This window comes from Apteryx mantelli, chromosome 22, assembly GCF_036417845.1.
Source record: "Apteryx mantelli isolate bAptMan1 chromosome 22, bAptMan1.hap1, whole genome shotgun sequence".
NCBI classification, from domain to species: domain Eukaryota; kingdom Metazoa; phylum Chordata; class Aves; order Apterygiformes; family Apterygidae; genus Apteryx; species Apteryx mantelli.
The window spans coordinates 10,879,492-10,892,797 of NC_089999.1; the positions used below are offsets into that span (position 1 = coordinate 10,879,492).

Here is a 13,306-nt window from a genome sequence, read left to right on the forward strand (position 1 = left end):
CGCAGCACGGTGGCGGCCAAAACAAGCCAGCCCCATTGGCTCCAGCTGTTGGCCTTGCACAGTGTGCACAGCGTCGGGTTTCACCAGCACTGCTCTGCCAGGCCAAATATAGCGTCCTGCTTTGGCCCACCGCAGGGCAAGGGAGGTGGAAGAGCGCTACCACGGTGTTTACAGACCTCTCCTGCAAAGCGGTAGGTGGGCTCTGGCAGGCAGGGCCTGGGGTAGTCCGCATGGCAGAGCAAGGCAGATTTCCTCCTCTCCCCAAGCTTCAGTCCCAAAATGTTTCAAGCTGATTTACTATGTGTTATTTCTCCTTTTTTTTTTATTTCCAGCCTACAGGTGACCAGCTCTATGGGCCAGGAGACCTGCAGGGTGGCTGAGACCAGCAAGGAGTTGCCATGCGCAGGCTGTATGTGGCATTCGCCTTGAATGATTGAGCACTGCTACACCACCGTGCCAGCAGCCTTCCTGCCACTGCACAGTCGCAGGTAAGAGGGGGAGCCCAGCAGCCAGCCTGTCCTGGGACAGGTCCTGCGAGCCCCCGGGGCTGCATGTTGAGGCAGGCAATGGCAGGGGTGTTTGCATTAAGTTGTAAGGCACTTCCTTGGCAGCTCTCCCCACACTCAGACTTTGGTCTGGGGCTGCACAGCTGTGTATCAAATGCTTTCCATTATGGTTCAGCGATGGGGTGGGAGCAGCCAAAGTGCGGAAGCCCTGCTTGCACTAGAGGGGAGCTGTGTGCTCAGTGAGCCAGGCTAAAACAGGCCACGTTGCTGTAACAACTGCTCAGATGCCAGTGTCAGGAACTAGTACCAGCATTTAAGGCTCTTTCCCTGCAAAAGCTGGCCACTCTGCACAGAACCGCTCAGCTGAGGCTTGTGCTAGAAACCAAGCACACATCTCCCTGCTAATAGCTTAGCAGCGCCCATGACCGGGGCCATGCTCACAGCCCATTAACGACACAACGTTTACTCAGAAAACTTTATTATATCAAAATCCCAGGTTACAAAAGTGCAAAGAAGAGTTGCTCTAGGCTCTGTGCCTGCCAAACACGGAGGAGAGCAGGGCCAGGAGCCAGCGACCAACGCCTTGGTGGGAGTCAGCCATTTTCTAGCAAATGTGGCCTTGCACTGCAATGCACTGTTGTAGCGTTAGCAAGCAGGCTCTGACATGCCAAGATGCTGGCACGGGCAGCTCGGTGAGAGAACACGCTTTGTGGGCAGCATGAGCTTCTGCCATTACCAAAGCACATGGTCAAATGCTCCCTGTGACTAGGAAGCAGGAGGACAGTAGCACAAGGCCCATCTCCTTCCCTGGCCAGTCCTAAGACACACTCTAGCCGCATCACAAGCGACATCCCCAGTGCAGTGCTGGAGAGGGGACAGCCTCTCACGCACTTCCTTCCTGGGTGCTGCATCCTCCTCTCCTTTAAGGACTGAGTGTGTGGGATAAGACATTTTGACTTAACCACAAACCGAGTGAAGTGACTCTTAACAAGCTACTGAGGGGGAAATTCCTTCCCTGATCATCATCTTCCTAGGACATTACCATGTGCCTTCCTGCTCTGTGCCGTCACAGTTCCTCGGTGGCATGCTGATGCTAGCTCTATCTATTGCCAGTCAGGAGCCGGACCAGCATGCCGGTGAGCAGGATGGCGACAGCTACAGCAGCAGCCAGCACTCGGCGGAGGATGAGGGCTCTCCCTACCACAGGAGGAGCAGGGGAGGCAGCAGGCTCCTCCTGCACGATGAGCTGGTGATCAGGTTGCCTCTCACTTCCCACAGTGCTGTCGGGCAAGACCACGGTGTCCAAGGTGTCCACAGTGTCTGCATCAACGGAGACGTAATCTGTGCAACAGAGAGGTGAGTGCTTCGGGGAAGCCCAGCTGCAGAGCCAGGAGAGCCCAGCCTTATACTGCACAAGCACTACTGACAGTCCTGAGGCTCAAGGCTCCAAGGCTCAAGGACACCGGGACACGCAGCAGCAAAGTAGCATGTGTTCCCTGGTAATGCAGACAGTGGCGGTCCCGGCTCTTCCCTGGAGCAGCCAGGGTAGCAACAGGGGACAGGTACCTTGTACCCCCTATTACTGAATGCAGCAGAAGTGCCACTGGTCTGGGACCAGCACCAGACACTGCGCGCTTTCCCCCTGTCTGGGCCTGCAGGACAGAACTGCTGCCATGACTGTGAAGGAAAGGAAGGGCTGGGTGGAGAACTTGGGCTCCCTCCCTGTTATCAGGCCTGGTTACATACCCAGAGCAGATGTTTTGTTAGCAGCTGTGCCATTGGAGTTCACATCTTCCAGTTGTTTTTTCAGTCCAGCTCGGATTTGAGCCTAAAAACACACAGAAGAGTTGCTCTCCTTGGAGCAGGGATGTCCTGCCCAGCCAAGCAAACCTCAGCCTCCTTCCTCTACCTTCCCAAGGGAAGCATGCTCAGCACCAAATCGTTCCTGTGCTATAGCAGAGGGACAGATCTTGTTTTGCTTCCGTTTCCCCACAAACAGCTGCAGGGCTGTAGCATTGTACTGGGACAGGAACTGGTCTAACACCTTTTAAGAGCTACTTGAGGGGAAACACAAGTCTTACCTCTTCTGCAGCTTTCTTCCAGTCTATGCGCATGACAAAGGTTGAGAAGGAAAGGGCTTGCAAAGAGATGCAAACGATCATCCCCACCCACAGACCTGCAACAACGGAGTTATTTTAGTGAGGGCTTGAGGAAACCCTGCTTTTGTCAGAGTGCCTGCCAAAATGCCCAAGGACTTTGGTGGGCTCAGGACTTTGCTGTCTAACCCAGTCTTGACCTGAGAGCTGCCCCTGAGAGGCAGCGAGAGGAAACAGCTCCTGGGTAAGCTCTATGCTGGGAGCAAGCCTGGGTTTACTGGACCATCTTGGGAACTCTGCCACTGAGCTCGCTCACTCACAGCAAGTGCATCAGACCTGGGTCCAGTTACCACCAAAGGGAGGGTGCCCCAAGTCTGGTGTTAATTACAGTCACAGCAGACTAAGCCCTTTTCTCTGTAGCTTAATCGCGCAGGCTTGGAAATGGCAGAAATTTGGCAGAGAATTTGTTTCTTAAGGTGCTGGACTTTTACCTCTGTTCATGCTCTGGAGTTGAGATGCTGCCATTCACCCAAATCTCCATTTGATGGGGGCTACCCAAAGCCCACCTCAGCTAAACAATTCAGTGTGCAATTCAGCCCCGCCAAACCCGAAGGAGGATCCAAGCACAAGTCCCAGGACTGAGCCTCTGCCCAAGGCCACGGGGTTTGGCCCAGCAGCAGCAGTGCTGGCAGCTCGTACAAAGCCAGACCCCCAATGCCAAACAAGAGGACAAACATACCTAACACCCCCAGCTGAGCTGCGAACATCAGTGAGATGCCGATGGGCAAGCCGACGGCGTAATAGCCAATAGCGTTGGCGATAGCACCCATCTTCTGTTTCCCTGCGCCCCTCAGCACACCGCCACAGGTTGCCTAAGGAGAGCAGGCAGAGGAATCAACATGTAGGTCAGCATTTACCACGGCTGGTACCACTAGAGAAGCTCAGGGTATGGCACGGCCCTGGAAATAGGGGAGCCCAGTGTCCCGCAGAGCTGAGAGGGACCAAGGCCACATCTCAAAGAACATGGTGTAAAGTTCCTCTTGTTTAGCCACTGACCTAAGTGCAGGAAGTGGAGCTGTCTGCGGACATAGAGGTGTGCCAGCAGACTGTAGGGCCTTCTACACCGCTTGGATCGCTCTCCCCAGAACAGGACAGGAGGAAACAGCCTGAAATTATCATCTAATAGGCTGTACGAGCACTGCCACTGGGCTGTGGGTACCTGACATCCCTAAAAATCCAGCTGCTTGCTTGTGTTGCTCTGACAAACTAGTAGAAAACTGAAGTCTTGGTAGGGAGAGGAGAGGGAGAACTGGGTTTTTCTGCAGTAATGCCAACGGGCAGCTACAAGCACAGGGGGACGTTGAAGTTGAAGCTATGGCTAATGCAAGCAACTTCTTTGGCAGTTTTTCAGGTTGCTTCTCTGTATCATTTTAACAGATTAAGAGCAAAAGATAGTTCTGTACTCTCCATGACACTGCAACCTGCAGAGAGGAATTGCTCCACATCCTGGAATACTCACTGCTGCTGCATCAAACAAGTGGAACGGAGCAAAGATGATCATCACTTTGGACACCAAGGTAACAATCTCCCTGTTGGGAAAATGTACGTGCTGGTCAGGGAAAGTAGGGTAGCCTGGCCCAAAGGTTCTCACACATCACCCTTGTCCAGCAGGGAAAGCCAGATCCCAGCCTGCTGGACCTGCAGCTTGGAGTGCATGCAGTTTGGATACAGCCATAGTGTTGTCCCAGAGACAGCAGCATCCATGCTGTCCAGTGACACAAGGCAGTGGGGAGGAACCTTTGGGGAACATTTGCCAGATGGAGGTTTATGAACTCCACCTATCAGCTGCTTCAGAGCTGTTCCTGGGACATTATATATCAGGCCCTCCAAGAAAGTTAATTGTACTTAAAAGAAAGCAGTCAACCCACTTGTCACTGGTGAAGATGTAGCCCACCACATCCTTTAGGACTCCCAGTAATGTTGCAACCACTACAGCAAACACTCCTGAAAGAAAAAGAAACAGTCAAACAGCTTGCCTCAGAACAGAACAGGACATACTGCCTATCCCAGGCCCAGATCTCAGTGGTTCTGTGTTGTGGGGTTTGGACTTGGCTCACCTCTAAGTGTTACTGCAGTAGAGGACAAGTCAGTTTTCCCCATTTCCTCCCCAAATACTCCCTCCACCTTCTGGAGCTGTAGGACAGAATGCTAAATTGCATTTTTAACTATTAAAGCCTTTTCACCAGGCTCCTAACAGAGAGGAGAAACTGCCAGAGTCCCACCTTCCCCATTTGAGGGTCCAAACAAGTGGGTCTCAGCTGCTAGAGGTTCCCCAGCCCTGTGAACCCTTTGTTGATAACTGCCCTTTAATCCCCTCTGCAGGGGCCTGGGCTGACCTGAGCACAGCAGGGCAGTGATGCAGGAGGTCTTGGCTTGCACTGCATCCCCCGATCCCAAGGCATTGCCCACTCGGACGCTCGTGGCCACGCTGAAGCCTAGTGGCACCTGAGTAGCAGGAGACAATGAGGAGGTGGGTGGCAGCAGAGACTGCAACAGTTTGTCTCTTCCCGGGTAGACAATTAGGGGCAAAGTGTTGTCATGAACACCCAGTCCCAGGCTACTCTCTGCAGCTGCAAGCTATTGCCTGCCCCATGGGCATAAAGTCTTTTTGGATGCATCAGAGGAGGCTGAAAAATGCAACAGCCAAACTCAGGAACACAACGATGCTAACGTGAGCATAGTCTAGGTATCCCCTGAGCAGGTGTTTGCAGGCTGCAGTAAGGGATTTCACATCTGCAGCACACCTCTGGACGTGCAGCTGCACAGCAGGCCAGAAAGTCATCGCCAGCCTGGTACCAGGTTCTGCTTCCCACCCCTGCTTCCCTCCTGAGCCAGTCCCAGCTTGATGCACCCAGCCCTTACCATGTACGCTGCACAGGAGAGCTCGTAGATCACAGACTGTGCGCCCAGCTCCACCACGCTGAGCAGCCCTGGAAGAGATTTATCACTTCCTTCATTAGGTCAGAATTAAAGCTCCTTTGCTGGTGAGGAGGCAGCAGCTATAGGGCTCCCATGTAATGGATGCAGCATCCTGCTGAACCAGCCCTGCATGCAAGGGGGCTGCTGGCAGGAGATGCTTTGGGGGCACAGCAGAGAGGCAGCCACCAAGGCAGGCATGACTGGAAGATGCTCTGTTGAGTCAGAGGAAGGAAGAGGATTTGGACTCACCTGCCAGGAAGCTCCCAATCTCAAAGGTCCACCACTCAATACACATCATGAGCATGCCGGGCACAGCCAGATGGATAAAGGAACCCCAGTCCTGGAGGCAGTCCCTGGTCCAGCCTGCAACGAGGAGGTGAAGCAGAATGAATGCACTGTCCTCCTCTCCCTCAGAAGGGGACTAACATGCTCTTCTGGACGCTCTGAGGACAGCAACCACAAGCCACAGCTCCCAGAACATCAGCCTAGTCTTCCCGTATAGCAGTGTGTCCCTGAGCCAGGGCAAAGAGAATGGACTTGGGGTCACAGGCACGGTCTTGGGCTCAGGGCTACAGGCTCTCCCTGCACAGAGGGGATTATAATCTCTGTATCAGACCTACAGCCCGAGTCCTGGCAACAGGGCCAGACAGCAGTATTTTAAAAGGATTAAGCCATGAACAGTACCTCCCCAGGTCTCCACATGGATCTTCTTCCACCACACATAAAGGAAGAGGAGAATGGCCTGGGTGTACTGAGAAACAGTGTTGGCCCAGGCAGAGCCCCTGGGGAGAAACACGGACAGGTTACAAACAACATCTGTTGGAGTCAAGGTTGGGAAGCAAGAGACCTGGTGGCACCCATGGGAGCCTTGTGGCAGCTGTGGGAAAGAGGCAGATGCACAAGGCTTTGCTGCCTCTTGGGTCATGAGCCAGGCCTGCACATGCATGTCTTCCCCCAGCCTTTTCTTTCCAGGCTGGTTGGCTGAGAGCAGAGGGCTGCAGAACTGGGCACCCAAGACACCCTCCCACAGCCCTGAGCAATCCCCTTCACCTAGGGAGAGGCTGCCACCACCTCTGCTGACACTTACACCATGCCCAGCTTCAGTGCATACAGAAAGATGGCGTTCATGGCCCCGTTGAGGATGTTGGCTGCAATACCCGTAATCACCTGAGGCAAAATGATCGCCTGGAAGCCAAAGAGACTTTGGAGTTTGCTTTCCCAGCATTGCCCAAACCCACAGCCATCACAGACCCTTGCTGTCATCCAGCGAACACTGCGGAGACGATCCGCAATGCCCAAGGAGAAAGCCAAAAGGAGGGCTCCTGTTGCAGGTGAAGCAGGATTGTGTTAGACAGGCAGAAAGCAGCATGCAGGGCGCAAGAGCTGGAGCAATCAACTCAGTGCAGAGAACTGGGAGGCAGCGATGGGGAGACTGTAGCAATCCAAGGCTGGTCCCCATGGCTTCTCCCTGCTTTGCAGGGCTGGCTGAAGACTACAGATCAGACGTTTCTCAACCCAGCGCTCCCCAAGACAGAGTGAACTTAGATCACCAAACTTATCTACGTTCCTAGGAATACCTTTAATCTGTGGCCCAGAGCCCAGTTAGTTACACAATACCTGACTTTGTAAATATCTTGTCTGCAGCTGGTACAGAAACGCCGCCTGCAAAAGTAAGGATTCATTTCCTCAGCACTGCCGCACGCTCTCCAGGCAGTCCGGAAACCCTCGCCACCGCCCCGCACAAGAGAGGAACCCTGGTGCCGCTATGGTTCAACAGCCAGCTACAATTTAACACTCACGGATAAATCCTTTCCTCAGCTCCTCCCGCCACCTTGTCAGGATGCCACAGCCAGGCACGTTGCAACAGTACGTGGGTCCTGCGGTCTGTTTTAAGCTCGGTGGCTGCTGACACTGCTGAACCCCAAGCCAGGAGTAACAAAAGGCAAACTACGAAGCAGCTTCCCTTGCTGGGCCCTGAGGAGAATCTCTGCCTTGCAGAGCAGCACCACCCCTCCCCTTGGCTGGACACTAACCCTCTCCATTCCCACCAGGATGAGAGATCAGTCTCCAAACTGCAGATCTCCCAAGATTCCCCATCAGCACGAGAGAGCCTGTAAATCTTGGAAGAAAGCAATAACCTACAGACTTGTTTTCTAGGGGTACTGCTCCCTGTCTTAGGGGAGTCTCTTCAGAAAGAGTAACTAGCCAAGAACCAGGCGGCTACGAGCGTGTGCTAATAGCAACCTGCAGCCTTTATCTCTGAGCTAAGAGCAAGCCGTGAAGCCCCTGGTTCCAATGTCTGTAGACAGTTATTTATTGTGCAGAGATGTGGCCTGCAGTAAAAGCCTTTGCACAGTAAGATGAAAGAGTGCATGTTTGCTAGTCCAACAGCCACTGGCCAGAACACATCTGTTAAGGCCTAAGATCAAGGGACCCATTGTAAAACCCTAAATCATGCTGCCCTGTGATCCACAGAGCAAAGACCCTCCCTCCTTCCCCGAAACGTTACTGAGGGATATAGAGCTTGTAATAGCTTTAAAAGCAACTTACAGGAAGAGCTGGGATAAAGATCATCACGTAGACCTGCGTTAACCTGGAAAAAGAGTTGTTGCCCCAGTTAATGATACAGGAAAGCAAGAGCCAAACCACGCAGGGATGCACTCAAATCCTGCATAGCCTTGACTTCAACACTATGCAGCAACCCAACCACAGCCAAATGCCAGTCCAGAAGGGCTGGAGGAGATAAAGCAGCCATTGCCACCCTTATCTGCAGCAAGCTTGAATGGCGATGGGCAATCGCTGCAGTCCTCTTGCTGCAGAGGACACAGACAGAGGCCCCAGCAGTGCCTCACCTCCTAGGCATGCTGGCCTGGGGACCCTAAAGGTTCCCAGAGAAGGTTCAGGGGCCCCTAGACCCATAACCTTGGTTTCTGGTGGCCCTGTGGGCAAGCAAGATCCCAGAGTTCATCCCCCCCCCCACCAGAGCCTTGGAAAGACCTGTCTGAATCAGAGTCTTCAGAGCCTGGAGGGCTGACACCTGACACACTGCAGACCAGAGAGGGGTCAGACTTGATCTCACCCCTGACCTGGAGACCTCGGGGTCCTGTCCGATGAGCAGGAGGATCCGCTCGGTGTTGATGAAGATAGCCCAGCAAGGGAAGCAGCACAGCAGCAGGATGAGGATCCCCCGCTGCAGGATGGTTCCCACCTGCTTCAGGTTCTTGCCACCATACATCTGAGTGGAGAGACAGCACCAAGGTCAGAGTTAAGGTTGGGGGGAAAGGATCTGGGCAGATGCTCTGGTCCAGAAGCAGCAACAGGCCGATTAAATGCAGTTTCTTCCCCCACTCCCAGCAGCAGCTAGCACTGGGCTGGTTAGATTTAACTGGACCTCAGCGGGGATGCACATCCCTTTGCTACCCAGGCATGACCCAGTGCTCCTTGGGGAGTCTGGCTCAGCCCCATCCCTTCCTAGTCTGTGCCCCTCCTGTCCCACATGGGGAGAGCAAGCTCCAGACATTGCATTTGGAGCCTCAGGCTGGCTGGAAGCTGCCATCCTCCCACCTTCTGTGCCCAGGTCATGCTGCATAGGAGGCGAGACACCACCATGTTGAACCCTCAGCAGGCACAAAACGGGGAGCAGCTACTGACCTGGGACATCAGCGTGTCGCATGCTGAGGCTAAACCAGAGCCAATGGAGATGCCTGTCACGTTGATAACCTGGAGGAGAGAGGTAATTTGGGCTGTGAGGGAGGGTCACAGGGGATCTGGCCCAAATCACTGTGTCCCTCCCAGCTGGGTGGGGAGACAGTTCTGCTATGAGTTTTTGGGCAGTTTCCAGACCTTCTCTACTTCTCAGAATAACACATAAATGTTATCCAAATAGGCTCTTCCCTCTTCTGCTGCGGGAAAGGATCCTCCAGCAAAGGCCAAATATCTAAAAGACCACTAACAGTGCTATTCCTAGCCGCAGGTACATGCCTAGGCGTGGCAGGTTCAAAGAGCTGGGTCACAGGCTCAAGCTCCCTGCCCAGGTGCTGGCCTTGAGCTGGCACAATCATTTACATCTCCTGGCTGCGCTCTGGGCAAAAGCAATTTGGTAGGTGCAGTGTCAGTGTTGCATCAGGCTGTGCTTAAACATGGGGTTCTCAGGTAAGCGTTGCTCCAGGAATTTTTTTAGTTTTTGAGGGGAGCACACAATTTGTATGCTTTTAAATGAGAGAAGAAAAAGTAATACTTACGGACACAGCCAGTGTCACAGCATCCAGCTCAGCTTTCCCCAGATGGCCACAGAATATGGAGCTGACCACACTGATCAGGAAACCCAGCAGCTGGGCTACGAACTAAGATGGAGAAAGAGACCATGAGGTAAGTGCTGATTGCAGCTTGACAAACACCACCTTGCCCCAGGAGTCGGACTGTGAACAGTCCAAGTTCCCTGGTGTTACAGCAGTGCCTTGAGGCCAGGGCTCTGCTGTCCTAGGAACCGGTCCCTGTAGCAAGAGGCACTCCCTGTCTGCCTGCCTCTTGCAGCAAACGCTGCCTGGGGCAGACAAGCCAGCACTAGGCGTCTCAGATGCTCCAGGTGGCTTTCTTTGTGTCCTAAAGCTGTCCGCTGCCTGCCCTGTGGAATTTAGGCATTACATAGTCAATCTGCTAGATGACTTTGTTTTACACAGGGTTTAACAGATCCATTAAAAATCTGCTTTTCCAGTAAGAAAGCAGTGTAGAGTGCAAAAAAACCAACATTCTTTTACCCTTATATGTATCTGAGTTATTGCTATGCTAAGGGGAAAACTCTTCTCCCCAAACCACGTTGTCCTCTCCTCCTGGACGAATGCTAAGTCCAGCTTGCTTGTTCCTAGCCAGGGGCTATAGAAAGGGCTAAAGATACTGTAGCGGAGATTGCACTCAAGACCTTTTTTCCCTTTGGCAAGAGGGCAGCCCCTCTGCAGGTATCCAAGGCACAGGGTTGTGGCAGAGCAAGGACCAGTTGGTAGGAGCTAGAGGTGTTTATACCCTGCTGACTGGTGGGCATAGCCGGGAACCGTGCCCAGTGTTCACTCACACTGCTTTCCTCCCAGCGGTTTGCAAGCTGGGAGCCCGCAGCTGCTGGAGAGCCACCTCCTGTGGGGTTGGAGGAAGAGCAGAGCAAAGCCTGCTCCTCTGCAGACCTTCCACTGCTGCCTGCAGATGCCATCCTCCTCCTGAACGGCCCGGGCACGTTCAGCCGGCTGTGAGTAATCCCCACAGGAGGGGTCTGTACCTCCACGGTTGTTCCCGCACAGGAATTGACACAAAATGAGCATTTACTGACGACAGCTCCACCTGGAAGGCAGCTTTAGGTTTGATTTTGAGGTTATCTGGGCATATGGAAAAATATACTGAACCAAATGTAAAACCGCTGTGGGGACCGAGCTGGGGCTGAGGGATTCAGCTACAGAAAGAGAAACCAGACTTTACTTCCTGTGCTGTCTGATCACAGCAGGTTAGTGCTCTGATGTCAGAGAGGAGGTCTCAGAAAAATTCTTCACTTGGTACTTATTTACCAGATGGAGTAGAAGATTCAAGTCACAAAACTTAATGTTTGATGGATTTAGACCAGGGCCCATTTCTGACTGTGGCGGTGCACTGAGGGGAGCCGGGATGTGCTCAGTGCTGCGCAGTCAGTCCGGCTCCACAGAGATGGGAGAGGGGAAGGGTTTGTCTTCTTGCAGATGCACCTCAATCCACGAAGGATTTGAGGAGAGCCCGCCTTAGGGTGCCTCAGCACTCGGCGTCTTTTGGGAGGCCCGGCCGCAGAGCAGGCGTCAACCACCGTGACTTGCCTAAGGTCACATGAGGGCAATGTGGCAGAGCCAGGGGCTGCAGCCAGGTTTTGCTGGACAATTTAAACGGCTTAAACACCCCCCTCCCCCCCCCAAATCCACTGCTCCTCTAAAGCCACATTCACAGGTCCTGCCAGAGCCGCTGCTGGCTCAATGGACAGGAATTCCTGTGACAAAGAACAAACACGTGGATGACAACTAAGGAATAAGTGAATGTGCGTTAATTCTAGCTGGGCCTTAAGCAAATTAGCTAGCAGGTCAAGACAAGCACAAAGGCATGAGCTGAGACAGCACAGAAAGCTCGGCGCCTCCGAGCCCTTTAGGTTATTAAGGGGGAAACCACCTCGCTGTCCCTTTCAGGGCGCAAGCCGCGGGCCGGTTGGATGGGCATCATCAAGCAGCCGCGCTGGAGCCCGGCGCAGCGCCCGCCGGCCGGCAGGGCTGCCTCGAAAGCCGCCGCCTCCCTCAGCGCCGCGACCGTTACCCCCCGCGCGCCGCGACCGTTACCCCCGGCGACCGTTACCCCCCGCGCGCCCGGCGGCCATTTCCCGCGCGCCCCCGTCAGGGAGGCGACCTTCGCCGGGGCAGGGATGGCGCCGTCCCATCGGGACAGCTCCCGGCTCCCCGCGGCCGGCCCCGGTTTCACACAGCGCCTCCCTCCCTGCCGCCGCATCCCACGTCCCCTCCCGCCGCCAGCCTCCCCGGCGAGGCGCCCCGCGCCCCGGCTCTCACCACGGGCCCCGCCAGCCGGGCCAGCTCGCAGCTCTCCCGCCGGGCGCCCACGGGCAGGAGGCGCCGGGCGCCTCGCAGGCACCGCGCCGCTACCGCCGCCGCCGCCGCCGCCGCCATGGGCCACGCCGCCGCCACGGCCGCCGCCGCCGCCGCCCGCCTTATGGGCACGGCCGGGGCCGCCCCGCCGCCTCCCCGCCCCCGGCGGCCGGGCTGGGGCCGCGGGGCTGCCGCCTGGGGGCGGACCGGGCCGGACCGGACCGGCACGGCACGGGGGGAGGCGAGGGGCTGTGGGGCCGGGAGCGGGGCTTGTCCCCGTCCGAAGTTGTGGCTCTTGGGGACCCCTCCGTGCGCCCCGCCGGGGGGCTGGGGGGTGCCAGGGGCTGGGAACCCTCCCCACGCGCGCTGGCTAGGGACGGGGACCTGCCGCCTGGCACCAGGGCTGCGTCCCCCTGCGCAGGGGCCAGGGGCTTGGCCTCTGCGGCGGTGGCGTGTCTGGAGGCCGAGCAGGGGAGGTTGGGGGAAATTTACCGCTTTAAAGGCAGGGGCTTCCCGCACATCCCCCAGGGCCAAAGGCACCTGGCGAGAAGGGGCCGTGTGACAGCTTGGGTTGTTAGGGGAGTGAAATCCTACCTAAGTGCAGGTGCTTGTACCGGAGTACCTGTAACCGAATCTATTTCTAATGCATGGAAAATTACGGTGGAAAGCAAGGTCTGGTTTTACAGCTGCTCAAATGACGCCCCGGTGTCCCACGGCTGTGATGTCACTGCTCAGGAATGTAAAGCCTCGTTAATGTTTCACTTACCCTCTTGCCCTTTTGGATATAAAATGACATCAGGAAAAATTGCGTAGTAGCAGCGGTGAGGCATATCCGCACTGATTTTATGTGCCTTGATGAAATCAGGGTGTCTCGTGACAAGAGTGTCTGATCCTGCTGCGGTCTGGTCCTTGAGTTCCTGCTCGTTTTGGTAGTAATCAAGGGGGAAACAGCATCTTGCAAAATTCCCTGGAAGCTGTTTCTTCAAGAAATTCACATTTCACAATGAAGCCAGACAATTTCCTTCACGGATCACCAAAACCTTTCCATAAACGGGGAAAGAACAGTGTAAAGATGGGAAGCTCAGTTAATGGTTTGAGAGCATATTTTAACTTCGGAACGGTTTCCTCT

At 54.9% G+C, this 13,306-nt stretch overlaps 1 protein-coding gene across 4 annotated transcripts; it reads right to left on the reverse strand.

Annotated features, from left to right (window-relative positions):
* Positions 1-967: 967 nt before the first annotated feature.
* Positions 968-9,929, reverse strand: LOC106496030 (multidrug and toxin extrusion protein 2). 4 transcript variants are annotated; one of them, XM_067309662.1, is made up of 16 exons: positions 9,823-9,826; positions 9,233-9,301; positions 8,668-8,816; positions 8,132-8,174; positions 7,199-7,243; positions 6,669-6,766; positions 6,266-6,363; positions 5,831-5,944; positions 5,525-5,592; positions 4,999-5,107; positions 4,531-4,606; positions 4,122-4,191; positions 3,342-3,474; positions 2,588-2,682; positions 2,253-2,334; positions 968-1,847 (listed from the first exon to the last, which is right to left on the reverse strand). In XM_067309662.1, exons 2-16 carry the CDS (start codon positions 9,239-9,241, stop codon positions 1,606-1,608), a joined length of 1,431 nt encoding a protein of 476 aa, XP_067165763.1. In that variant the 5' UTR covers positions 9,242-9,301; positions 9,823-9,826; the 3' UTR covers positions 968-1,605. The 4 variants fall into 4 exon arrangements, with proteins under 4 accessions (XP_067165763.1, XP_067165761.1, XP_067165762.1 ...); XM_067309660.1 differs by having other exon boundaries at positions 6,266-6,766; positions 9,823-9,929; XM_067309661.1 differs by lacking the exon at positions 2,253-2,334 and having other exon boundaries at positions 1,615-1,847; positions 6,266-6,766; positions 9,823-9,929.
* Between the last annotated feature and the right edge of the window lie 3,377 nt (positions 9,930-13,306).